The 27,494-nt window shown below is 39.6% G+C and overlaps 1 protein-coding gene across 7 annotated transcripts in view; it reads right to left on the bottom strand.

Moving 5' to 3' along the window:
* Positions 1–761: 761 nt before the first annotated feature.
* plekha1b (pleckstrin homology domain containing, family A (phosphoinositide binding specific) member 1b) overlaps positions 762–27,494 on the bottom strand; it is an 86,499-nt gene continuing 59,766 nt past the window's right edge. For 2 of the 7 annotated variants that reach the window (XM_072239486.1, XM_072239487.1), the window contains exons 8-12: positions 19,034–19,102; positions 17,088–17,152; positions 16,480–16,543; positions 8,463–8,552; positions 762–3,788 (exon numbers count right to left, since the gene is read on the bottom strand). In XM_072239486.1, coding sequence (XP_072095587.1) covers positions 3,468–3,788; positions 8,463–8,552; positions 16,480–16,543; positions 17,088–17,152; positions 19,034–19,102 — 609 coding nt within the window. In that variant the 3' untranslated portion in view covers positions 762–3,467. Of the gene's footprint in view, positions 3,789–7,431; positions 7,503–8,462; positions 8,553–16,479; positions 16,544–17,087; positions 17,153–19,033; positions 19,103–27,494 lie in introns of those variants that run through there. The other 5 variants (XM_072239489.1, XM_072239488.1, XR_011882729.1 and 2 more) reach the window with 5 other exon arrangements.

The following is a 27,494-nucleotide window of genomic DNA, read 5'->3' on the forward strand; positions in this document are numbered from 1 at the left end:
ACCTGGTCCCAACATATTGATGCAGTCATAAAGAAGGTAAGACAGCAGCTGTACTTTATTAGGAGTTTGAAGCAATTTGTCATGTCAAAAAATATGCTCAGAAACTCCTATAGTTGTAGTGTGGAGAGCATTCTGACAGGCTGCATCACTGTCTGGTATGGAGGGGCTACTGCACAGGACCAAAAGCAGCTGCCAAATGTTGTAAATCTAGTCAGCTCCATCTTGGGCACTAGCCTACAAAGTACCCGGGATATCTTTAGGAAGCGGTGTCTCAAAAAGGCAGCATCCATTATTAAAGACCTCCAGCACCCAGGACATGCACTTTTCTCACTGTTACCATCAGGTAGGAGATACAGAAGCCTGAAGGCACACACTCAGCGATTCAGGAACAACTTCTTCCCCTCTGCCATCCCATTCCTGAATGGACTTTGAAGCTTTGGACACTATCTCACTTTTTAATATACAGTATTTCTGTTTTTGCACATTTTTAAATAATCTATTCAATATACATAACTAATTTACTTATTTATTTTATTTATTACTTTTTTTCTCTCTTTGCTAGTTTATGTATTGCACTGAACTGCTGCTGCTAAGTTAACAAATTTCACGTCACATACTGGTGATAATAAACCTGATTCTGAATGACAGTTTGTAGCCCATTCTGTAATATGTTTTCATAACTTTACATTGCTTATCCACCTCTGCAGGACCTGCTCTGCACTAATAAGTAAATTCCAATACACAATTTAGAAAGTCAAGAGAAATATAAAAATCATGTATATTTTATTGTCTCAGATGAACAAACATCGTCCAGGACACTCCTTACATAGCCATCAAAAATAATTTAAACATTTTTAATAGATTTATATAAAAAGTTCAGCAAAGATAAATAAAAGTTTTTGTTAGCAGACTAATTCAGAAATAGACATTTTCCCAACTCAAATATTAGATAATTTTAGTTCACCAGTAGTTGAATATAGTCCCCTATAATAGTGTAAATGCAGTCAATTTCTTCACCCAATCCATACAGAATGTTTTCAAGTATACAGCAGTAGCACATGCAATATCAGAAGCAGTACCAGTGCCAAACAAGCTTAGCAAATCTACAATTATAAAAATAAAAATATTAAACTAAACATATGAACATTTTACAGGTTCTAAAGGTAACTTTTCCCAACAGGCTTCTTTTCAGAATAAATGTAGTTAATCAAACAATTTATTTCCACAGATGGAAAAGAAAACCGATCAAGTGAGGAATCATTTTTTCATCTTTTCTATCCATTTTGGGTGGCAAAAAGCAATTCAGTTATTTCAATTTTCATTGTCGCAGTGGGAAAGAAACAGAAGCTTTAGTGTGTTCAAAAGGAGCACTTTCACCCTCAGTTTAAAAAGTGGTCATCTTTGATATTTGTACTATGTTACATGTATTGATGACCCTGTTCAACAATATTAGCAATTAAACTATTTAATTTACAACACAAACTGTAGACAACCAATATTAAAACATGTTAACACTAGAGGCACAGCTATACTGGTTGATAATAAAAACAAGAGCCCTGCATTAATGTATTTTGTTCTTTCCAACTATAAATTTAAGCAAACTGCAAAACTCGGGCATGCAACATCACAGGATATAAATATGAAATTAAGCTGCTATTTATGAGATTAATCATAGTAAATATTTTCATCAAGTCATGTAAATTTGTTATTAAAACAATTAAACTATCTGTTTGAATTTGGAAAACCCCAATGTTCTGAAGGCCTCCAAAACTAATAACACTACAGGAAACAAATGTAAATCTATGAAGTACTTCGAAAAACAACAGTTAATCATTTTGTCAATTGTAGCATTAAAGTGATTCAAGCTACTGATACTTTTGTTTATCAAAATCCACCAATAAATTAATCGATTAAAGTAAGATTGTGGAATTAAGTCCAGCAACTGCTATAACTTCAAAGATTTGTAACACAAAGTACCCTCCAGGCATCACAAATAGTTTTTTTTAAAAAAACAGTGTAATGAGTTAGGTTTTCCACAGGGGGCACCCATTTTCCAAATAATTCCCAGACTGAATTGCTGACATACCATGTGATTGCTCACCCTTTGCAACCAGGACTCTTCTTACTTACCATTTTCAATTGAGCAGCAGGTTAGAAAATAAAACATTTTACAGCATCCAAGCATCATTTCTTGCATTAAAATCATAAATTGGATGAACACATTAACGTAATACACCAGATACAGAAAAAGAATAAGCTGTCCTATTCACACAGTATACAGCAGTTCCAATTCCTTCCTAATGAAATAGCTCCCCACATTTGGCACAAACTGAACAGATGTAACAGTTGAAAACATCTCCCGAAGAAAAAATTACTTTTCCATACAAAACAATGAATATTAATGACACCTCCTATAGAGTATGTGTGAAATAATTATTTTATCCCAAATTCTTCAGTGGAAAACATGTTATGATATCCTATTATTAGAATCTGCAGAAATACTAGCAGTATAAAGGTAAAAACTTAATTTGTGCATATTGACTAAATAGGATTTAACGTATGTACCATAACTCAAGTGACTGCCACATGTTCACCATAAAAATATCCATATGAACTTAACCAAAATGCAATGCCGAATTCCTATTAATGCTCCAATTAGGTGTTTCTTCAAGTCTTTACAGATCCTCGAGTTCCACATAGGAACCAGTTAGCTGAATACTGTGTTCCAAGATATTCACCCGCCAAGAGAATTTAACATGAAAATATTTGGTGGACATCTGCATACGATTCTACTTATATAATTAAAAATATTTAACAAAAATACATGCAGCACTGTTCACATTCACCCCGTGATATTACTAATAACTTTTGCAGTTCATGATTAGTGAAAAGTATTGCTCGGGCAACCAAATGAGCTACAGTATAATTCTATCAATTTAAATTCACCCAATCAAATTACAGCATCTCCTCCAGTAAAAGGTTAATTTAAGATAACGAAATGTGACATTGTGCAATATAGACCATGTATTGATACATTTGAAAACTTGGTTCCAGAATGTAAAGTCAGGCACTTTAAGCAAAAAGGGTTTTGATACATTAAAACACAGACCAAGTTAAAGACTGAAGAATTAGTACAAGATTTTCCACAATGGAAATTTTTACTGACCCAAATATACTGTATAAAAAAGTAATCTGTATGTTTAGTGACAAGGTGCAGTATCTTTAGGACCAAGGCAGTACACTATAATGTTCTTCAGGCACAAACAAAGTAGGCAGATAATGGAACACTAAATTGATCCAAATGTATCTATTGATACTGGAACATGGAATCTGTCAGAGTGATCTTAGCTGGTTCACTTCACTACATAGATTAGAGATGAATCTAGAAGCAAAGGTCTGAATATGAGAATAAACTCTGTTTTCCTTACAGCTCCAAAACACATGATGTAGACCTTCAACTTCCATTTTCAGATGTCGCTAACAGGAAGGCTGGCATCATCCAGATCTACAGGAACAGGGTAATCCTCCTGCATGCCGTTTTTACTTTGAAGGACAGAGTCATCTTTCATCACTTTGGCAGCTGGTTTTCTGGTAGAGAGAGTCTGGTTCTTGTTCGGCTCTGACTGAGCCATGGAAGAAGACTTGTGAAATCCTCGCTTCTCCTGGAGATGTTGGGGATTGTGGTCTGCAGGGATACTGGTGGTGAGATTGTGGGGATTATAGATGGCTGATGTTTTTGCGGACGATGAGAATGCGCAGAATTCTGCTGTGCAAGTGTCGAGAGGCTCCTGTAAAGAGGATTGTTGATCAGACACACAGGGCATTAGTGGCATGTCAGTATTTCAGAGTCAGATTTTACTCTCTGTAAAACAAAAGCAGAAAGACCACAGAGCAAAGCATCAGCAACGATGTTAATAAGCATTTGCTATCAAAGGAGAAGCGCAGCATGTTAGATAATGAAAGAGGACCAGAGCCAAGAATACTCAAAAGAGAAAGAATGCCAGCTGGTACGCAATTTTAAAAACCAAAGGTAAGTCTCAAATATGATGAAAGGGAGTGTTTTTTTAAAAATGGCATGCCATACAATCCATATCTTTCATCCAACCTGTCAAAACTTCCAGAGAAAGCGCAGAAGGACAAAAAAATAAACATTTTATCTATTTCTTTTTATCACCCATAGTATCCAACGTGGATATTTTTGACAGAAAAGTTAATTTCACAGAAAATTGTTTAATGTTTTATGTTTTAGTTTACTGTCCTCAAGCACAAAGTAGCAATTATAATCTACAAAATGTACTATAGCTCGTCTCCAAGTTTCCCTATATTGTGTATTATACTTGAGCAATTATCTATATTTTATAATTCACTCATGAAGCTATTTTATACAACTATGATAATGAAATCCTACGCTTTTCCAAATCAAATTACTGTTAAACACATGGTCGATTTAATTTGTTTAAATAATCAGTAGAAGAATAAGGGGGTTGCAGCTGGGATAGTTTAGTATATAGAGGGTGTTAATGTCCAGAACTTTCTAGCTAATAGGTTACAAAGGGGCAGAAACAATAAATTCATTTTAACAGTATGTGTACTTGAAGAATTACAAACTGTAGGGCAAGAGGCCTGGTGCTGGAAACTGGGATTATGTGGCATAACATTTTTTTTTAAACCAGCACATATGCAAGAGGGTAAACGATTACCGTGCACATTCTAAATAATTTTACTCATTAAAGTCCAAATCAGTGCCTTAGTGAGGTTTTTCTTCTCTGGCTTCCGGATTAAGGAAGAGCATGTGGAAAGTATCAATGTTATCAAAAACAGTAAATCAGAAGTTTTAAAAATTTAGATAAAAATACTAGACACAGAACCGTGTTCTGTAAGATGAACTCAAGCCACCATAATTTTCTACAGCTTAACAAATCAAATCATATTTAATTTTAACCTCCACATGGATTGTGGCAATAAAGAACTCGTGACAGACAAGGGACTGAATCAAAGTATTTTAGATCCAATAGGTACAACATAGTTAAATTTGGATAGGATACCATGAGCATTTAAACGAGATTTCAATTCATATTCAGATGCAATGTACGTTCCACAAGTATTTTTCTAAAATATTACAAATTAAACTTTGATTTTGAACAGAGTATTTTCCAAATTCACTATTAATTATTTGAAGAACTATATGCCAATCACTTCAGATATTGAAATTTAAAAAACTAAATTATGAGCAATACCTGTTTAATAAATGGTGTTAAGAATGTAAATTGCATCGGAGTTTCACAATGAGAAATCTGCCTCATAAATGTTGTCATCAAATATAAATACACATCAATTTCACAGAAATTCAATTGTTTCTTCGATTTGAATTTGGCAATACACCATTTCATATTATATTGACAGGTGTAGATGAAATACTGGTATTTGATAATCCATTTCTGGTAGGTAATTAACTCATTCACATGTGCGTTTTTAGCAAGCAATGGAACACAGGTCTTTTTGCCTCATGCAAAGTGCACAGCAATTAAGAACTGACAGCCCCAATACACAGACAACAATGGTAATAGCATTAAGCAATTAGAAACAGTTTGACAGATTAAGATTTACATGCAACTATGCAGATAATCTTATAGAAACTCATTGTATTTTAACACTAACTTGCCAGGTAACTTTGCAAGAAGTTTGAGGAAATTTTTTAAAAATACCAAATTCTATATGGACTATCAATGTATCTAAATCAAACTGAACAGGCTGGCAACAATTCTCACAATTAATAAGTTTACCATATAAAGCACAGAAAATCACAAGCAGCAGTGGAGATGTTTAACGCACACAATTAAAATATTAGCACTCAGACATCAATTGTATAGCTTCAAACCATTTTCTAAGCTAATATTCAGAAAAATATGTATGAGAGAATTTGTCATTTTAGTGAAGTAATAAGCAAACAAAATCTCACTTAATCAAGGTATTATAAACGAAGATGGTGCATTTTAAGTTAATAACTAGTATTACTAAAATTTTACCGAATAGTTACTAAAATTGTGTTATATTGGTACAAGAACTGAATTTTAACAAGGCATTGTAAGTGTATGCTGTTTGAAAACTACTCAGCACACCCATGATCAAGACTAGCAAGACAATACAAAAAAAAAATCAATGAATCCAACAAGTCTTTAAAATATGCACGATGATCTTCTCCCCAGATCTGCTGAGTATTAACTGTTGGTGTGTGATACCCAACTGCCTTGAAGAGAACTCTGCACGAGTACCAGACTGAGTGGGGAGGACTTCATGTAAAAGCTTGCCTCAACAACACCCTCCCCCACCAACATCAAGCAAACTTACTCAATAAAATGCATAACACAAATGAACACCAAATTCCAGAATAGACTAATTTGAAATCATTAACAGAATGTACAGAACAAATCCAACGGACTACCTTTGAAATTAAGTCATAGGATTTATGCCATAAAGATATTCATACACATCCACATCAAATTAAGCTCATGCAAATCAGTTCCATTGCTACGGCGTCACACATTCCAAAACACATTGCATGCAAAGACATGAGTGCAGACCTTACTCAAAGTCAGTGACCAATCTGTTGCAAGAATTGTTAAGAAGCATTAATGGTATTTGGTATTGCTGTGATAGGTTAGCTGTGCCATAAATAAAAATGAGGAAATATGAACTCTCATGCAAATTACTCAAAATGGCAATAACACCATGGAGGATTAATTATACATGTTTAAATATGTATGTTAAAGAAACGTTTACACTCACACCATCATTTTTTAAGCTACCAATATTCACAGATGTTTATAACTGCAACTATGGTATGGTTTCTGTTTCATTACAGAACTTTTGTTCTCCATGACCACTGCAATTTGAAATGAGAGATCTGAAATACAGGCCATATTTCTTCAGTGGTATCGTTTTTCCTATTTTTTGCAGATGGATGCCCTTCCACCATCCAGAATTCTCTGTACAACACTGGTTCAGAGAATGGAGTGAAGCCAATCCCTGAATAAGCCCCATGGCAAACTGACCATCTAGCTATTATATATAATGCTAGCCTCAGAAACTAAGCTTAGTCTTCTATTGAAGCACTTCAGCATATTCCTTGTTCTACTTGTGGCACGTGTTAAGAGAGGAATCATGATGGCAGACGTGAATTACATGGATTTCAAATCAACATGAAAAGTATATCAACTTGTAGCAGAGAGAAAGTTAAAATTATACAAGCTGTTTATTTCAGGAAGGGATAAAAGTATTAGTTTCAATTTTGGTTGTTAAATCAGCAAATGAACCTATGGTTTAATGTCCATTATTTTTGCCAACATAGGAAAAAATTACTTCCAGCACAGTCAGAATTTACTAGATTCTAATCCTCCATAAAATGGTTGTTTTACATGAGAGCTCACATACATGCTGCATTCACCAGTTCTTGATGTATACCTCTGTATACAAGGATTCGACAGCCGTCTGGCTTGCCGCATCTGGAAGAACACAGTGCAAAGCTCAAATTAGAGTATCCGACACTGAAAGATAGCAGAGAAATAACAGAAAACACAGCCATATACTTGCATGTTAAGATAACAGCCAACCAAATCAACATAGTTCTGAATGCACTAACTTAATTTAACTGTGTTTTAAACCTATCCACATTTTTTGCATTGTTTGCTTTGTGGTTTAAAAAATTACAGAGCAATATGACTGCGTAATCTTTGCGGAAAAGTAAAACCAAGAAGGCTACCTTGAAGAATAAGATTAATATGAAGAAATACTGAAATCCATTTAAAATAGAATTTGACTAGAGGAAACAAAAGTGCAGAAGCAACCTCAATTTTTGCGACTTATATTCAGTGTTTAAATTACATAAAATCGACAACTGAAACCCTTCTTCGTAAGTACCACACATGCTGGAAAAAACACTTACAACAGATTTTTTTTTCAGTAGTCCATGTGAACAGAAAGCACACAAGGGGACGATTGAAAGGAACTGTAGCAAAAATCTAAGCTTATTGTTCTGATACAATTTATTCTAGTCAATTCTTTAAATCATGCATTCCTTGCTCTATATAAATGCCCAATTGGTTGCCAACACCAACCCTCATGAGCCTCTTACTTATAAATAATATTTTTAAAATGGTGTTGATTAACCAAGTATCTCCTGATTATTATTTTATGTCTAAAGCTTGATAAAGGGCAAAGTAAAACAAAAGAGGCACAAAACAATTCACTGAATGTCTGTTTGCTGATCTTCCTATTAGAAATTATGTCTCAACTGAATAAAACTGCAGAGACATGGAAAGAAATGAAGAAACGACTATGATCATATAATGATTTTAATAGAAGGGAGGGATGAGGAGGAAGATTCAGTAAGATTTAAGGTTGTGAAAAATTGCTTTCCCAAGTGGTTTCAAACATTTGCAGAAGGAATTAATGTATTGACATACAGAAGCTGCTGATCTTCCAGGACCTCGCTGTGCTACTATTGCACCCGATATTGCCTTGATCCAGTTGTGCATATCTTCAGGGCTGTCAGTCTGAAAAATATTATGCACCAGGCACTTGTTACCGCGACATTCATCATCTTAACAATTAAAAAAAGTATTCAATAGCTAATGTTCAAATTAGAGGCTATACTTTCCACATTACAAAGGTGATAGTATTTATGAATAGATGTCTAGAGGCAAAATGAAGCACTAGTATGGCTACTTTCCAATTACAGACAGATGAGAACCTGATACAAAGGTAATTTGCAAAGGACCATTCATCAGCTTTCAGGAAATGTAACACCTTTGAACCATTTAATAATTTTCTGCACAAAGCTCATTTTTTGTAAAAATCCTTTTATTACAGCATTTTTTAAGTTTTTCTAAAATTACTTTAAAAAATAATTATTATTTTATTCAATAAATGTTATTCAAAACATCAAAATGGTCCTGAGATTAATCGTCACTCTCATTAACTATTAGCACAATTCATGGGACTTCCACAGCATTTGATAAACACCTTATGTTAAAGACTCTTTCAGCTCTTCCCTGATGCTAAAGCAGCAAGAGTAAAAGACGAGGCATGAGAGAAATCGTGTATTTTGAAATTAAGTTGATCAGGTTCTATAGACTGAGGAGAAGTTATAATGCAGGGGAGAATAGCTAGACCTGACGTTGCATAGTTAAATATGATTGTTTATTGATTCCAGGAAATGAAACTCCTTTGTGCAAAGATACATAGAATTGGGCAAGTGTGATCACAACTGGCAATAGCAATTTTGCACTGACATAAATCTACAATATATTTCACCTGAAGCTTTAACTCACCAATTCTGTCTTTGGAAAGATTTAAATACAAACATAAATAACATTCACAACTAGTCCAAGACACTACCATACAAAATAGCATTTCTTTCCAGAACTCTCCAAGTCGTGACACATCAGCCTTGAAATTCAATTAGATGTTTGAAAGTCTGAACTATTCATGTATCAGAACACAATTTCAGAGACTGCTCCATTTGGTAATTATTAAAAGCATTTAATGGCAATTTACTGGAAGGGAGGGTTGATAATAGCACTGGTTGGTGTGAAGAAAGTTACATAGATGTGAATGAGGAGGAGGAGGAGAAGATGGCGGCGCAACACAGCGCGCGCGGCCACTCCTTGAATGAAATCTGTAATCTGTCAAGTAGGGTACCGTGCACAATTCTGATTTGATGGAGACAGACATGAGGGTACGGAGGAATATCAGGAAAAACTTCTGAAATGCCTGCTTTGCTGCCGCTGCTACTGTGTGGTCCGGAATCTCTGAAGAAGGCCCCGAATCCTTGGCTTTGCTTGTTTTAGCGGCCGGGGCGAGGTCGAAGGCTCTCGGGAGGCTGTATCAGAGGGAATAGTCGGAGGCTCGAAGTTTTCGGATGGATGGACTCAGTGTCGGCTGTTGTTGGGTGCTTCCAATTCATCTGAAGTTGTCAGTGCTTGGAGCTTTATGGCAGGGAGTTTCTCCCTTTTGCCGCCTGCTATCGGGGACTCGGGAGCCGATCAGGACTTTGAGACTTTTTTTTACCGTGCCCTTGGTCTGCTCTTGATCAAACTATGGTATTGCTTTGCACTGCTGTAACTATATGTTATAATTATATGGTCCTGTCAGTGTTAGTCTTTGGTTTGTCCTTTTTTTCTGTGATGTCACTCTGGAGGAACATTGTATCATTTCTTAATGCATGCATGCATTTCTAAATGACAATAAACGAGAACTGAGTGTTCTCATAATCTAAATATGTAATGAAAATGCTGGAGAAACTAATGAGTATAGTTTGGTGAAGCTAGAGATGTTTCTTTGGAACAGGAGACTGAGGGGAAATTTGAAATGTGTCCAGACTGACCTTGAGTGGGTGAATAGAAAAGGCACCAGAGGCAATGTCTTCATGGATGCTAGCTCTAGTCACTGCATGTGATCACACTCAATGAATGGGTATCGCAGGGCGCATGGTTCCAGACAACATTATAACTGTGAAACTAAAGACCTATCCTCCAGAATTAGCTGCGTCTCTCCCCAGGCTGCCTTGATAGTTACAATTGTCATCCACTAATTATGTGGAGAACTGCCTAGTCAGTCACGTCCATTAAAATTTAGTTCAGCTATTGATCTAAGCTCAATTAACCACAGGGGGTAAAAATGCCCTTTATCTTTTCTCCTCACCTGCCTGTTACCTCCTCCTGGTGTCCCTCCTCCCTTTCTCCAATTCGCCACTCTCCTGACCTATCAGATTCTCTCTTTTCCAGCCCTTTATCTTTCACATCCACCTGGTTTCACCCATCACCTTCTCGCTAGTCCTCCTTCCCCACCCCTCCACCTTTTTACTCCAGCATCTTCACTCTTCTTTTCCAGTCCTGAGAGAAAGGTCTCAGCCCAAAACATCGAATGTTCATTCATTTCCATAGATGCTGCCTGACCTGCTGAGTTCCTCCAGCATTTTGTGTGTTTTAATCTGGATTTGCAGCATCTGCAGAATCTCTGTTGTTGAGAATATCAAGCACCATTTGCCAATAACTTGCTTACCAATGCTCAGTTTAGATTTCACACAGACAGCACAGCGGTTAGCTTCATTACAGCCATATCCATGTCCAGAACAGAATTCCAGAGACATGATAGCAGCAACTGCAATTAACCAGGCAATGATTAAGCAAATGTCAAACCAGGCTTTTTAAGACCGAATGTAATTGGAACCAATGGGAAATAAACTGCACTAGCATGAAGACAGTTGTTGTCATTTGAGGCTGTCAGGACAGAATCAGAATCGGGTTTAATATCACAGGTTACGTTGTGAAATTTGTTAGCTTTGCAGCAACAATACAATGCAATAGAGGAAAAAACTGAATTACACTATGAACATATAATTAGTTAAATTAAACAAGCAGCACAAAAAAAGCAGTGAGGTAGTGTTCATGGGTTCAGAGTCCATTCAGAAATCGGATGGCAGAGCAGAAGTAGCTGTTCCTGAATCACTGAGTTTGCACCTTGAGGCTTCTGTACCTCCTTCCCAATGGCAGCAATGAGAAGAGGGCAATGAGATGATGGGGGTTCTTAATGATGAACGCCGCCTTTTTGAGGTACCGCTCCTTGAAGATGTCCTGGATATCACAGAGGCTATTGCCCATGATGGAGTTGCCTAATTTTACAACTCTCTGCAGCTCACTTTGATCCTGTGTAGTATCCCCCTTCCTCCCCCACCACCATACCAGACAGTGATGCAGCCAGTTAGAATGCTTTCCACGGTGCATCTATCGAAATCTGCATTCATTTTTAGTGACAATCCAAATCTCCACAAACTCTTGATGAAACATAGCTGCTGTCTCGCCGCCTTTAAAACTGCTATCGATATGTTGGGTCTAAGTTAGGTCCTCAGAAACATTGACACCCAGGAACTTGAAACAGCTCAATAGACAATAGGTGCAGGAGTAGGCCATTCAGCCCTTTGAGCTAGCACCACCATTCACTGTGATCATGGCTGATCATCCACAATCAGTACCCTTTTCCTGCCTTCTCCCCATATCCCTTCGCTCCGCTATCTTTAAGAGCTCTATCTAACTCTTTTTTGAAAGAATCTAGAGAATTTGCCTCCACTGCCTTCTGAGGCAGAGCATTCCACATATCCACAACCCTCTGGGTGAAAAAGTTTTTCCTCAACTCCGTTCTAAATTGTCTACCCCTTACTCTTAAACTGTGGCCTCTGGTTCTGGACTCCCCCAACATCTGGAACACATTTTCTGCCTCTAGCATGTCCGATCCCCTAATAATCTTTTATGTTTCAATCAGATCCCCTCTCATCCTTCGAAATTCCAGTATATACAACCCCAGTCGCTCCAATCTTTCAACATCTTTCAGCTCATTCTTTCCATTTCTGATCCCTCTGAGGACTAGTGTGTGTTCCCTCATCTTGCCCGTTTTTAAGACTACAATCAGTTCTTCAGTCTTACTGACACTGAGTGCAAGGTTATTGCTGCAACACCACTCAGCTAGCTGGTATATCGCGCTCCCGTACACCCTCTTGTCATTACCTGCAATTCTGTCAACAATGGTTGTATTGTCAGCATATCCATAGATGGCATTTGAGCTATGCCTAGCCACACAGTCATGGGTGTAGAGAGAGTAGAGCAGAGGGCCAAGCACACATCCCTGTGCAGTACCGGTGTTGATAATCAGTGAGGTGCAGATATTAGTTCTAATCCGCGCAGACTGTGGTCTTTTCATTAGGAAGTGGTGGATCCAGTTGTAGAGGGAGGTACAGAAGCACAGAGGCTCAGGTTCTGGTGCTTTTTGATCAGAACTGTAGGAATGATTGCATTAAATGCTGAGCTTTGGTCAATAAACATCCTGCCATAGGTATTTGTATCATCCAGGTGATCCAAGGCCGCATGAAGAGCCAATGAGATTGCATCCACTGTAGACCTATTGTGACAAAAGGCAAATTGCAGTAGGTCCAGGTCCTTGCTGAGGCGAGAGTTAATTCTAACCATACCAACCTCTCCAGGCACTTCATCAACATAGACGTAAGTGCCACTGGGCGACAGTCATTAATGCGAGTAACCCTGCTGTTCTTGGGCATGAGTGTTAACTGCTGCCCTTTTGAAGCAAGTGGAAACTTCCAACTGTAGCAAAGGGAGATCGAATACATCTTTGAACACCCCAGCCAGTTGGTTGGCACAAGTTTTTGGAGCCTTACCAGGTACTCCATGGGGGCCTGTTGCCTTGCGAGGGTTTACCCTCTTGAAAGACAGCCTGACCTCAGTCTCTGAGACAGAGATCACTGTTGCTATAGTTTTATTCTCCCTTTCAAAGTGAGCATAAAAGGTGTTTAGCTCCTCTGGTAGTGAAGCATCACTGCCATTCATGATGTTGGGGTTGTAGGAAGTAAACCCTGCCAGAGTTTATGAACATCCGAAGTCACCATCAACCTCGCTCAAAATTGTCCCTTAGCTCTTGAAATAGTCCTCCACAAGTCGTATTTGGTTTCCTTGCAGAAACCTGGGTCACCAGACTTAAATGAAGATCTAGCCTTCAACAGACTATGAATCTCCTGATTCATCCACAGCTTTTGATTTGGCTATGTACAGTAAGTTCTCATAGGCACACACTCAACCACCCAAGTTTTAATAAACTCATTCAGACTCAAAGATGAATCCGTGAATACCATCCTGTCCACCGATTCAAAGCAGCTCTTGCGCCTCCCTTGTCCATATCTTCTTGGTCCTCACTACTGGGACTCACAGAGACTCACTACAGTCTCTGCCTATACTCAGGAGGTAAAAGTACAGCCAGGTGATCAGACTTTCTAAAGCGTGGGAGTGGGACAGCACAGTAGGCATTCTTGATGATAGTTTAACAGTGGTCCTGTGTGTTGCTTCAATTTGGTACTGCAAGTGATTTGTTGATAATAGTTTAGAGACACTTTCAAGCTGGTCCAGTTAAAATCTCCCAAAATGGCAGGGAAAGCATCAGGATGTTCTGTTTCATGCCTGTGATTACATCACTCAGCTCGTCTGGAGCCTGTTTTTCACTAGCCTGAGGTGGGATGTACACCACTACCAGAATGGTCGCTGAAACTTCTCATATCAGGTAAAATGGGCAACACTTAATTGTGAAGTGTTCCAGGACTGAGACAGGACCACTATGTTTGCATTGCAATGAGTTGATCATGAAGCACACTCCTCCTCCCCTGCCTTTGAAAGACTCAGGAGTCCTATCTTGGCAATGTATTGTGAACCCATCAATCCGAATCGCTGTATCTGAAACATGAGGTTAACCAAGATTCTGTGAAACAAAAGATGGAAGTGGTGCTAATGTCCGTCTGATACAGCATCCTAGCTCAGTTCTTCAATTGTATTTACTACAGACTATACACTTGCCAGCAAGATGGTTGGTATTGGGAGCTGCACCTTTAAACAAACTTCATCCAGCTCCGTATCTCCTCTTCTGCCATCTTAAAGGGGAACCATAAACAGAGTCCGTTCTAGCTCTGTTGATTTTACATAGCGATAGTTTTTTTTAGTCACATTAAAACATTGTTAGTAACTGTACAATCCTTAGATTCTGTACAGCAGAATGAAACAGGAGGATCTGATGGTATCCATCAGAACTACATGCATAAGTCACCTTGTCAGTGGCAGCCCGGAAGTGTTATGCTGCAGGAGCTCCTCAGGGCAGCAGCCTTGGTCCAAATATATTTAGCTGAATTATGAGTGATATTCCTTCCATCATCTGGGTCAGAAGTGGGGAGTAGATTGCATCAGGTTCAATTCCCTTTGCAACTCCTCAGAAGAAAAAGCAACCCATCCTGTAGGTAGCAAGGCCCCGGCACCGAAGATGTAAGTAGGCAGTATATGTATCACAAACACCTAGTAACTGCTGTTGCCAACAAGAGATGCCAAACAATAATTCCTGACCTCCCCACTAAAACCTACAACCAATGACTGGAAACTTAAATGAATTAGCCACCTTGCAACTCAAGGTTAGAAAGGACACACTAAATGACTAACTATTTACACTATGTATGAGGCATCTGGATAGTAGGGTGGAGATATGTTTCTAACAAAGGAGATGTAAGGTGCTCCTTCCCTCCACTAGCCTGCAGGTCACCCTTGAGCATGCTTAGCCCCATCCACCCCAATCAGGGTCATGTGAAGCCATGAGAGCAGGTGGTGGATGGATGTATGAGCACCTGGTACATATTACAAGTTCTGGTTATGCAAAAACTGACACTAGGCAGACAATCACTGAAGAGTTTTGATAATGGCTGGGGTCACCCATCTTGTAAAAACACTGCCCAGAAGGCAGCAATGGCAAACCACTTCTGTAGAAAAATTTGCCAAGAACAACCATGGCTATGGAAAGACCACGATCACCCATATCATATGACATGGCACATAACGAACAATCAGGCATCAGTTTAACAATGTGATGGATGGCTTGCCACATCTCCAGATGGATGCATTCAAATTTTGCATCAAGCCAAAGCAGCCCATTTGCCTATCAGAGAACATGGGAGTAGAGAATGGAAGATCCCCAACTCTCTTTAGTTATCTATTCTTTCTTCTTTCATTATGGACTTTCCTTTTTGTTCTTTCCTCCTTTCCCCACTTTCTACGCACATTAAAATCTGTGGAACTCCTAATTATTGCTAGTCTAATGGAAGGTCATCAAGACAAATATTAACTCATTGATGTTACCGTTGCGCTGAATAGTTCTGCACCTGTTATTATTGCAGATGTCCACTGTCCACAACTGACACACCGTTAAAATACCAGCTACAAGATTTACTGCTGCATTACATTACACTGACATAATATCCCCAAATCATCACCACCACAGACAAGGGCAAGATACCCAATTGGATGCCACCATTTGCCGACTTGCCTTCAGCCACCCTAACCTGGAAATATATTCAGTACACTTAATATAAAATATCATCAGCTGGATACAAATCTCTGAATTCTCCACCGAAGACCAATGCAGAAGTGCCTTCCTCACAAAGACCACATTAGATCAAGGTAGTAACACTTCATCTTTTCATGGGCCTTAATATATGTTATCTTTGATAATAGCAACCACATCCCAGAAAGCCCATTTACCTTAGATGGTGGCAGTGGTACCAAATGGAGCTCCATGCCAGTTCCTTTGTGGTCTGGCCCTCTTCCATAGTTTGGGTGAATGGTGAAAACAGATGTGTTAATGCCCTTACTGAGATGGCGTATACACAACCTCTTGCAACAAACACGATTGCACATTTTGCAGATTAAACAGCAAAATAAAATTTCACTTATTTGCCACTTGGAAACAAAAATATATACTTAGATTTCCACTTCATTCTGTGGTGATGTGACCTCTCATTGAACTTAGTTTTGCAGAAAAGTCTAGCTTAGTTAGTTATATTTGATTACATAAAAGCTAACTTCTACTTAATGCAAATAATGTTCTTACCTGAACATAAAATGTTCTAAAATTAGTGACTATTTCAAACAAGTTGTCTCGTAACAAAATTTCTCTGCAACAGAAAAATGCTGCTGTAAGTAATCATTTTACTTGGAATAAAACAGCAGTGCAACTATATTTAATTAAATTTGCAGAATTTGAACTTAAAGGAAATAAATTTATTCCCACCATATCTGCATTCTTAAGGAAATATTTTTATTAGCAAACTCAACGCTGCCCTAAGTCAAGCTGCCTGTTTCGAAGAGGAGACTCATCCATGCAGGCCTATTGAAGGGTTGGGGTGGGGTTTATAGTAAAAGAACCCGGCTCAAAATGAGGCAACTCATCATACAACACCAATTTGACTGCACAAAGGAGCACAGTGGCCTGGCAATTCACTTTCATTCCTACATTAAGTCATTAAAATAGGATATGAAAGGAAAACCATTCTAAACTTACAAGATAAACATTTTACATTTATATTTGAAGTACAGGAAATATTAGCACGAAATTTCTGGAAACCATGAGTCAAGTCATCAGCAGTTATTCTACAGCTGATTAAGCTATACAAATACATCAGAAATGTGTTTTTTTTTAAGTGTAGGTAAAATATTGACCTTTGTTTACATTCTTGAACTTTATTAACTTCCTTAAGTGGTATACTGCGAAGCGGCTCTTTATCCTGAAAGGGAAAAAAAATTTCAGAATAATTTTCATTTCATAGAGGTAAACCATTACTTTCAGATTCAATACTTGAAACATACAATTCAAAATGCAAATCAATCTGCAGTAAACTATCCACAATAGACGTGTTTTGAGCCTTAAAGCACAAAAAAGTAACTAGATAAGCAATCTTGTGGTTACAGGTCAATGGGAAAAAAAATATCAACTTGAGACTAAACTATTTCACCCTCAGCGTCAAAACTATGAGTTACTAATTCTCGGTCAATGCAGACAAGCAGGAACAACTGCAATCCTAACAGCAGCAACACGTCTACATGGATACTCCCCTCTCGCAGTGGGAGGACTAATACAAGGAAAGGTAAAGTGCTACTGAGAGTGTTATCAAGGCAAGGAGCAACATAGCAATAAACACAAAACAGTGGTAATTTACACTTGTTCAGCTGTCTCTTGAACTAATTGCTGAAGGTCAGAAATGAACACTTTGAAAAAGAAAAATTAAAAAGTCAGAAAAACAGAAGTTTATCATAACTCTTTTCAACTGCCTTAAATGAGTGCCATTAAGAGGCGGTACTGGTTGCTACTAATGCATTGCCTGCTTTAAACACTATCAAAACAGAATTGAAATCAATCTTCCATTCTATCCACTTAAATATTAAGTTAACTACAAATTTTTGATCTGCATATTAAAATACAGTGATTTTTCTATGGAAATCAGTTTTTTTTTATGACTAATCATGTGAGTTTCATAACAAGTTCAACAGGTTTCAACTGGCTGATCTAATCAGTTGGCAGCTTGATGGTTCTTATACAAACGGGAAAAGGAATGATACCATCTCACAGCTCAACAAGTCTCAGCAGCTTTGGACCAGATTCTCTCAGTAAATAGCTTTCATGCATTTAATCTTCAACTTTCACGCTGATTGTAAACTATCAAACTCTATTGTAAAGCAAAACAGTAAGTGGAAGTTGATCACAAATTGAGAACTTTTATATATCAGAAAATTCTGCATTGGCAACAAAATTGTTTTATATATTTTTTAAAGCTGATTTATCCAAATATCAACATTTTTAGAAAAAGTTCAAGACTGGGGTGCTCTACAGCCACTTGTAGCATTGGATTGACATGAACAGGAAATCATTGGTAAATAGTGTCAATAACCTTACTAATATCACTTCTTCCCCCTTGGCAATGGTAGCTGTGGGCCCCTTTCCAAGTTACTCAAATAACAAACTAAAAATCCACCACTCTGACTGCTATTATAAACCAGCAAATTTTACAACTTAACATATGCAGATATTTATTTAGGTTTGACTCACAAATGTACCTCATTAACAAAAAGTCAATCTTTTAAATGTTAGACATTGATTTGTATATTTAAATTAACATTGAAAGGTAATTATATATTCACCTTGAGATTATTTTCATGATTACAGTTAGAAATAATATTCTAGGTCACCAAGGAACACAGGGCAAGCCTTATGTAATCAATGTAAAATTAATTTCATTATGTCATTGGGGGATTATCCTATTTATAAAAGAAAATTCTCTCTCCAATTTAATTATCCTATGCATACAGACTTCCTTGTACAAGAAACTGATAAACAGTACTAGCTGAAAGTTCTACTGCCATCTGCGAGAAAACACTCACATAAGTAAATTTTAGAATTTCATGAAATCCTGCATTAACCTACTTGGTCTCTAAATGTTTAACTATCTATGACCAGCATGTTTAATATTTTATGTCACCCTGTTAATAATGGTTGATCAAAACAACCACTTTAAAAAAACAAACTTACACAACTATGTGATATCAGCAATTACTATGGAATTCAGAGATCATAAAGATATGCATTACTTGGAAAAATAGAAGTGGCATACCAGATCGGATTTATAATAACTTATGGAATTTTCATCTAGTATGAAATATCTTCTTTTCCAGTTTTTCATCTGTAATGATAAAGGCAGTAGTTAAAAATACAGCCATTTATAGAGTTTTCAGTATACTGAACATTCATCGAAAGGCTTATGAGAAGTAGACTTAATCTAATGCACTGTGACAAATCAGAAATAAAGATTCTTACAACTTTGGTACCGCAGTCAATTTGCTAACAATCATTCTTTAACTGGTTTTCTAGTTCCTCTCCATGGCAATCACTTCCCTTTTCCTCCAACCCTTCTAAATACCCTTGATGTAGACAAATCTATTTCACAGAAGTAGAAACAAATACACCCCATTATATACAGTGAATTCTGGTTAATTAGGACACATCAGGGCAAGTATAACTGATACTTCTACAGTACTGTAAAACTGTATTAGTTCCTAACAGTCATCAACTGAGAAATTCATCCAGTGTATGCCGTCATGTTTGTTTGAATCTCTGTAAATGAACAAAATCAATACTGACAGTGCAGATAATAGACTGCCTTCATACAATGCCATCAACAATCCTCCAAATCTCCATTTTCATTATAACATTCAAAATTATTGCTACCTTCAAATTCTTCATAGTTCCTAACTTGCTGAAGCAGTGAAATTGTTTCATTTCAATCCCAGCTGTTTCTGACATCTGCAAGCCTCAATGCATGAAACCTCAGTGAGCAAAACGGTTCTGAATTGTCAAACTACTTACTTCTCACCGACTACGTGACGAAAATTACTGCTTTTTGAACACAAACATATGCCATTTAAAAACTGTTCACTCTAAATCAGTGGTGTCCAACATCCATTCAAGTGCACTTGATTGACTCGAGTTGGAAACTGTTCAGCTACAGTCTCCTTTCACAATTAAGTAGCAGAGTATCCCAAATAAACAATGGGAATCCCAGCTATTTTCCCTCGATTCACTTTTGTTCTTAAGCTGTCCCAAATAAGCCTCTGCTTTGATTGATCGATGGCCCAATTATTCAGATCCACTGTATTTAATAGTTCTTTAAAATGCACTCAAAAAAATATAGGCCATGCATAACTTCAATGCAAGGAATGTTATTATTTATTTGTTTTTCAAGTTTTTAGTATTGCTGGCAGGTCAGCCAGTCGGGATGCTCTCAAATGTGCCCCAAAAGGAAGTCCTTAGGATTTGGGGACTCATGCCAAACTTCTTCGACCGTCTGAGGTGAAAGAGGTACCAGTGTGCTTTTTTCCACCACACAGCCGGTATGTACAGACCACATGAAGTCCCTGGTGCTATTTATACTGAGGAACTTAAAGCTGTTCACCCTCTCCACCCTAGATCCATTGATGTGAATTGCGGTGAGCCTGTCACCATTCCTAATGTAGTCCACAACCAGCTCCTTTGTTTTTGCGACATTGAAGGAGAGGTTGTTTTCTTGACACCACTATGTCAGGGGGATGATTTCTTCTCTGTAGTCTGCCTTGTTGTTATTTGAAATAAGGCCAGTCAATGTAGTATCATCTGCAAATTTAATTAGCAGATTGGAGCTGTGGGTCGCACACATGGGTATACAGAGAGTAAAGGAGGGGGCTTAGGACACAGCCCTGAGGGACTCCTCTGTTGAGGGTCAGAAGGGCAGAGGTGAAAGAGCCCACTCGTACCACCTGCCAGCGATCTGACAGGAGGTCCAGCATCCAGCTGTACAAGGCAGTGTGAAGGTCAAGATCTCTGAGCTTCTAGTCAAACCCGGAGGCATGCCCGTCTTGTAGATACTAGAAACATGCCAAGGTGTCAAGACACTAAAACTTGGTCCAACTGAGTTTCTGATTAAGGATGGCTTCAAGAATGTGGGTGGAAGACTTAGCAATGTTCGTGCTCTTGAATGCCAGAAACAAGTCGTTTGATACTTCCACTGGAGTTGATCATTTAGTATTTTAGTAAGATGACTGCTACCTGTCAATTATCAGCCATGAATGCATGTTGTAGAATTGAACAACACAAAAACATCCAGACAGACAAGAATATTGGAACTGCAGTAGCTCAAAAAGCTCCTCGGGCCTACCCTGCCATTTTACACAATCATGGTTGATCCATCCCATTCTCAATTCTTTTTCTGTGTTAGCTCCGCACATCTCCCAATTCCCTGATCATTCAAAAAAAAAAGAAAAGAAAAATTACCTACTTTCAGTGATCTAATCTCTGGGTTGGAGACTTCCAGAAACGCCCTCTGCAAGGAGAAATTACTGGACACCTCAGTTTTAAATGACTGATCTTGAAGCTACAACCCATTGTTTCATTCTTCAACTAGTGACACCCTCTCAAAATGTACCTTGTCAAGGGTTTCTAAGATTTTATGTACCTCAATATGACTTCCTGTCAGTCTTAGAAATTTTAGAAAACAAACTTTTTAGTCATTCATGCAATCCTTAACAAGTTTCCCTTCTTTCTCTCTTCTCTTCTTTCCCTCTTAAACAAGGGGATTAAAAGTGTGCAAGATTCCAGATGCAGCTTCACTAATGTCCTGTGCAACTTTAGCAATACTTCCCCCTTTCTAAACTCTAATTCTTTTTTTAAGAAAGGTCATTATACTTATTTCCCTTTTAACTATTTCACCTGCACAATAAATTTTGCTTCATTCATAAGAAAATTGGGATTTCTTTATACTCCATTCTCTCCCAGTCTGCTTTTCGGTTCTTCCAACAGAACATACATTGTACAGTACTGTGCAAAAGTCTGAGGCGCATATATATAACTAAGGTGCCTAAGACTTTTGCACAATACAGTAGTAATTCTATGTACTGCACTGTACTACTGCACCCAAAAAAATTCCATGACATGAGTGATGATAAACCTGACTCTGATACGAGTTTCGATTGAGGACAGAGTGGGAAATGGAAATCATGATTGGGAAAAGGGAAATGGAGAGGGGAGGGAGCAGGAAGCACCAGAGGGACATTCCGTAATGACCAATAAACCAATTGTTTGGAATCAAATGACCTTACCTGGCATCTCCGGGCTGGGTGTGTCATCACCTATGCCACCTGCCCCTGCCTCCCACCGCCCTGGCACTCCTCTGCTAACCTGACCCACACTCCTCCCTGCAGCGCTTCACCCTTGCCACTCCTAACAAGCTTTGCTCCTGCCAGCGTTACAAACTCGCTCTCCACTCCACGTTGACAAATACAGTACTATGCAAAGGTCTTGGGCACCCTAGCTATACATGTGCTTAAGATTTTTAGTCATAGTCATACTTTACTAATCCTGGGGAAAATTGGTTTTTGTTACAGTTGCACCATAAATAATTAAATAGTAATAAAACCATAAATAGTTAAATAGTAATATGTAAATTATGCCAGGAAGTAAGTCCAGGACCAGCCTATTGGCTCAGGGTATCTGACCCTCCAAGGGAGGAGTTGTAAAGTTTGATGGCCACAGGCAGGAATGACTTCCTATGACACTCTGTGTTGCATCTCGGTGGAATGAGTCTCTGGCTGAATGTACTCCTGTGCCAAACCAGTACATTATGTAGTGGATGGGAGACATTGTCCAAGATGGCATGCAACTTGGACAGCATCCTCTTTACAGACACCACCGTCAGAGAGTCCAGTTCCATCCCCACAACATCACTGGCCTTACGAATAAGTTTGTTGATTCTGCTGGTGTCTGCTACCCTCAGCCTGCTGCCCCAGTACACAACAGCAATCATGATTGCATTGGCCACCACAGACTCGTAGAACATCCTCAGCATCGTCCAGCAGATGTTAAAGGACCTCAGTCTCCTCAGGAAATAGAGACGGCTCTGACCCTTCTTGTAGACAGCCTCAGTGTTCTTTGACCAGTCCAGTTTATTGTCAATTTTTGCACAGTACTGTACTTTGCCTGGGTTAAATTGAAATTCTCACCCTGCAGTTTCATATTTAGAATGTTCAGTTTGTCATACAGATCTGCTAGGTATGCCACATCTCCATGTAGAAGTTCAATCTTGTTTCTCAAACTCTTGTTGACTTTAATCTTTTTAACACTGGTTGAATTTTTGAACAAAGAAATGTTTTAAGCAACAGCCTTTTGACAGCCAACACACTTCAGTGTGAAGCAAGCATTCAAACTTTTCATCATTATCTTGGCATAACTGGCAAAATACTCTGCTATTTAATGGATGAGCTTTAATTCTGTTAATAGCAGATATTACAAAAGTCACGCTTGAAAAAAGTCGCCAATTGAGGTTTTTGGCCACGAGATGTTGACGATGAATTACACAATTGATGATTGCAAACAGACTTGGAATTTCTTTTTTCATAAATCCCACGAAACCAGCATGGCAACCAATCATATATGGTGCTCCATCTGTTGCACAAGAAGTCATGTTCCTAATCGGAATACTTAAATTCTCAATATATATTTTCAACTTGTCACAGATTGATTCTCCATTGATATTTGTTTTCAACTTTTTACAAGAGAATTTCTTCATAAACTTTTCCATTTTTGATAAACTGTACATATGCCATTAGCACTGCCTCATTGTCTTGCACAGTTGACTCATCCAGCTATATCCCAAATTCTGTTTCTCGTAGCTCAGTGCATAGTTGATATTCAATGTCTTCACTCATTTTGTCGATACAATGAGCTACAGTTATTACTGAGAGGAATTGATTTAAAAATACTGGTATACACAGCAGCAAGCACTTCTGATACAGCAGGCATTATTAATCTTTCACCAATTGTATGAGATTTTCCACACTTTGCTATCAATTTGGAAATGCTATTAGAAGCAACGAGACTACTATCAAGATCATTTTTAGCTTTCTTGGTAAATGACTCGAGTGTGCAACCTTTTCAAATGTATCTTTCATCTTCTGGAACTGAGTAATACCATAAGTAGACTTTGCAGGGTGTCTTTTACGGAAGTGTTCCTGCAATCTTGATGGTTTCATGGCCTCATTAGACAGTACACTGTACTGTATTACAAATAAGACATGGGACGTCGCTAACCTGACGGGAATGGAATAAATCCATACTCCAGGTACGTAATAACATTGTATTGACATACTTTCTGTAGTTTCTCTTTCTTAGCAGGAATAGAATTCAAGGCTTCACCGCCTTCAAATCAGATCGCACTCTACGTATTTATCCATCATTAACGGGGCTAAATTAAAATAAAGGCTTAGCACAAACTGAGAATGTCTATCGGATGTTGATGGCAGTGAGTTGACACGGTTGGTCAGGTCTCTTACCTCAAGATAGGGTGCCGCTTGCACCCCCCCCCCCAAAGAATCTTGAATGCTCCCCAGTGACTTCTATTTACCCTAACGCCCCCTTGGGACACATAACTCCCCCCCGGGGGGGCAGGCAGTACTGCCCCCATTGGGGATCACCACATTACACACTACTCCTCCTGCAAGTCATTAATAAATGTAATAACTAACTCAAAGTCAAGAACTGATCCTCAGAGTAGTCCACTAGGTAGACTGTTCCAACCTGAAAACAGACCCATTTATTCCAACTCAGTATTCTAGGTGACAACTTGCCATTAAATCCATGTCAATGCACTTCTAATAGCGTGAGTACTTGTTTGCTATATCCTCCAAGAACTACAGAAAAAATTGTCAAACATGATTTTCCATTTATAAAACCTTGTTGACTTGGGTTGGTCTTTCTTACAAAGAAATTGAAGTTTACAACAGAGGTATTATTAAAATTGCATAGCATCAAGGTTGTATAAATGACAAGCTATTACAAGCATTTTGCTAACAACAGAAGTTAAGGTATCTGGTCTGTAGTTTCCACTTTTTGTCTTCCTCTCTTCTTGAACAAGGGAGCCACATTTGTACTTTTCCAAACTTGCTGTACTCTCCCAGAACTTCAATCAATGACTCTAGCATCCCTGCAACCACTTCCTTTAAAAACTCCTCGTCTTTATGTAGAAAAATAAAATCTTGTTAATTGGGACACAGCGGGACTAGTACATCTTGGCCCAATTAAGCAGTGCCCCAATTAGCCAAAATTCCCTGAGAATAGTTAAAAAGGTATAAACAAACAATAATATAGAACAGATTGTAACACTATCAATAATACATTATAACATTATAGTTGTTGGAGGAATCTGTAGATGAACAAAAATCAGTGCAGTTTAAGACAGCGCCGGTAACTGGCGACTCTGCATGTGCTCTCCCGAGCAAACTGCCCTCTACACTATCCTATACGCAAGCAACCCTTCTAAACCTTCAATCTGCTACATCTGGCAAGATCAACAACACCCTGGCGAAGCTACTGACCCAGCTGGAGACCGCCACGCCAGAACTGCTTCTTAAACTCCGGACCGCACCTGGACCCCACCAGCCAGGCCTGGTCCGAGGCCCACCACGTTCCGGGAGACCCGCGGTCTGCTACCGTGCCAGAGCACTTGGAGACACGGCCCATTCCGAGAGCATCTCTGGAGCAGACGACCATACAGAAGTGACGGCGGAGACCTCAAGGTGCCCCAGACGCTACCCTGGAGCGACCACCATAAAGCCCCGTTGGTGGACATCCACAGCTGCCAGAAGTGAGGCCTCCGCCGCCGACCTCGGAAATCGAGCCCAAGGCTCAGCTGGAGAGGAGGCCTCCGCAACCGTGACTCAGTTTACGGACTTGTTTCAGCCAGGAGCCCGGACCTCCGGAATTTAGTGTCGGCTTCGGGGCCCGACCCAATCGACAGCCCAGGCCCCCGGCAGCTGGAAGTGGCAGCGGAGCCTCCCCCATCACTCAGCCCGACCCGGAGCATCCGACGACGCGACCCGCCGATCGATCCCTGCGGGACGTGTCCACCAACCTCAAAGAGCTGCCAACAACACACCGCATCCATGGAAACCTGGAAAGATGCAAAATTTACTGAGGAAGCATGGGAAAAGAGCTGGGCTGCTGGTCAGATTGAAGCTGAGGGGCTTCAGGGTCCCTATGCCCACCATCCTACTAGCTAATGTGCAAGCCATAGAAAACAAGGTGGATGATCTTAAAGGGAGACTCACCTATTGCAGGGAGATGCACAACTGCTGTGTATTCTGTTTCACCGAGACCTCGCTCTCCCCTGCCATCCCCAACTGTGCCATCCGACCAGAAGGATTTTCCATCCATCGGATGGACCGCACAGTGTCTTCGGGCAAGACGAGGGAAGGTGGTGTCCGCCTACTGATCAACACTGCGTGGTGCTCGGACACAGTGGCACTGACAAGCTCCTGCAGCCCGGACCTGGAACACCTGTCAGTGAAGTGTTGTCCCTACTATCTGCCACGGGAATTCACCCCGGTCATACTGACAGCGGTCTACATTCCCCCCCCCGGGTGGACGTGGAGTGTGCTTTGAACATGCCAACATTAGTGAACTTGAGATCAGGTATCCAGAGGCTTTGCTCATTACAGCCGGGGACTTTAACCAGGCCAACCTCAGCTAGGCACTGCCAAAGTTATACCAACATGTCTCCTGCCCCACTAGAGGCCCGAATATACTTGACACAGCAGTCAGGGATGCCTACCGTTCCATCTCACGACCTCACTTCAGAAAATCGGACCATCAGGCCATACTCCTCCTCCCGGCTTACAAACAGAAACTGAAGCGGGAGGTCACGGTGTCAAAAGTCGTGTCGCATTGGACGGAGAATACGGATGAGGTCCTCCGTGACTGCTTTGAATCGGTGGACTGGTTAGTATTCAAGGACTCGGCAGCTAACCTCGATGAGTACGCCTCAGCTGTCACGGACTTTATTTGGAAATGCACGGAGGACTGTGTGTCTCGCAAGACGATCCGGGTATTCCCTAACCGGAAACCTTGGATGAATTATGAGGTCAAGTCCCTTTTGAAGGCTAGAGCTGCGGCTTTTAGATCCGGAGATACCAGTCGCTACACGGAATCCAGGTGTGAACTCCGGAAAGCCATTAAGGGCGCCAAGAGGCAATATCGAGCCAAGTTAGAAGCCCAGGCTAACCAGAGGGATGCCAGTAGACTATGGCAGGGTCTAAATGAGATCACTGGGCGCAAAGAAAAGGCTGGGAATATCAATAACTGTGGCGCTTCTCTTCCTGACGAACTTAACGTATTCTACGCAAGATTCGAAGAGAAGAGGAGCATCCCGCTCCCTCCGGATGAACCGAACCTGGTGGCATCAAGATTCATCGTCACCGAGGAGGACGTTAGAAGGGCCTTCCCAAAGATAAATCCAAGGAAGGCAACTGGCCCAGATGGCGTCCTGGGACGGGTTCTCCAGGGCCTGTGTAAGCGAGCTAGCTGGAGTGTTTGCTGACATCTTCAACTGCTCCTTGCTTCAGTCTAAGATGCCCCCGTGTTTTAAGAAGGCAACAACAATCCCAGTGCCAAAGAGCAGATGGCATGCCTGAATGGCTATCGACCTGTGGCTCTGACATCAATTGCTATGAAGTGCTTCGAGCGACTGGTTATGGCACATCATCAAACACAGC

The sequence above is a fragment of the Mobula birostris genome, chromosome 21, assembly GCF_030028105.1.
Source record: "Mobula birostris isolate sMobBir1 chromosome 21, sMobBir1.hap1, whole genome shotgun sequence".
In the NCBI taxonomy this organism is placed as follows: Eukaryota; Metazoa; Chordata; class Chondrichthyes; order Myliobatiformes; family Myliobatidae; genus Mobula; species Mobula birostris.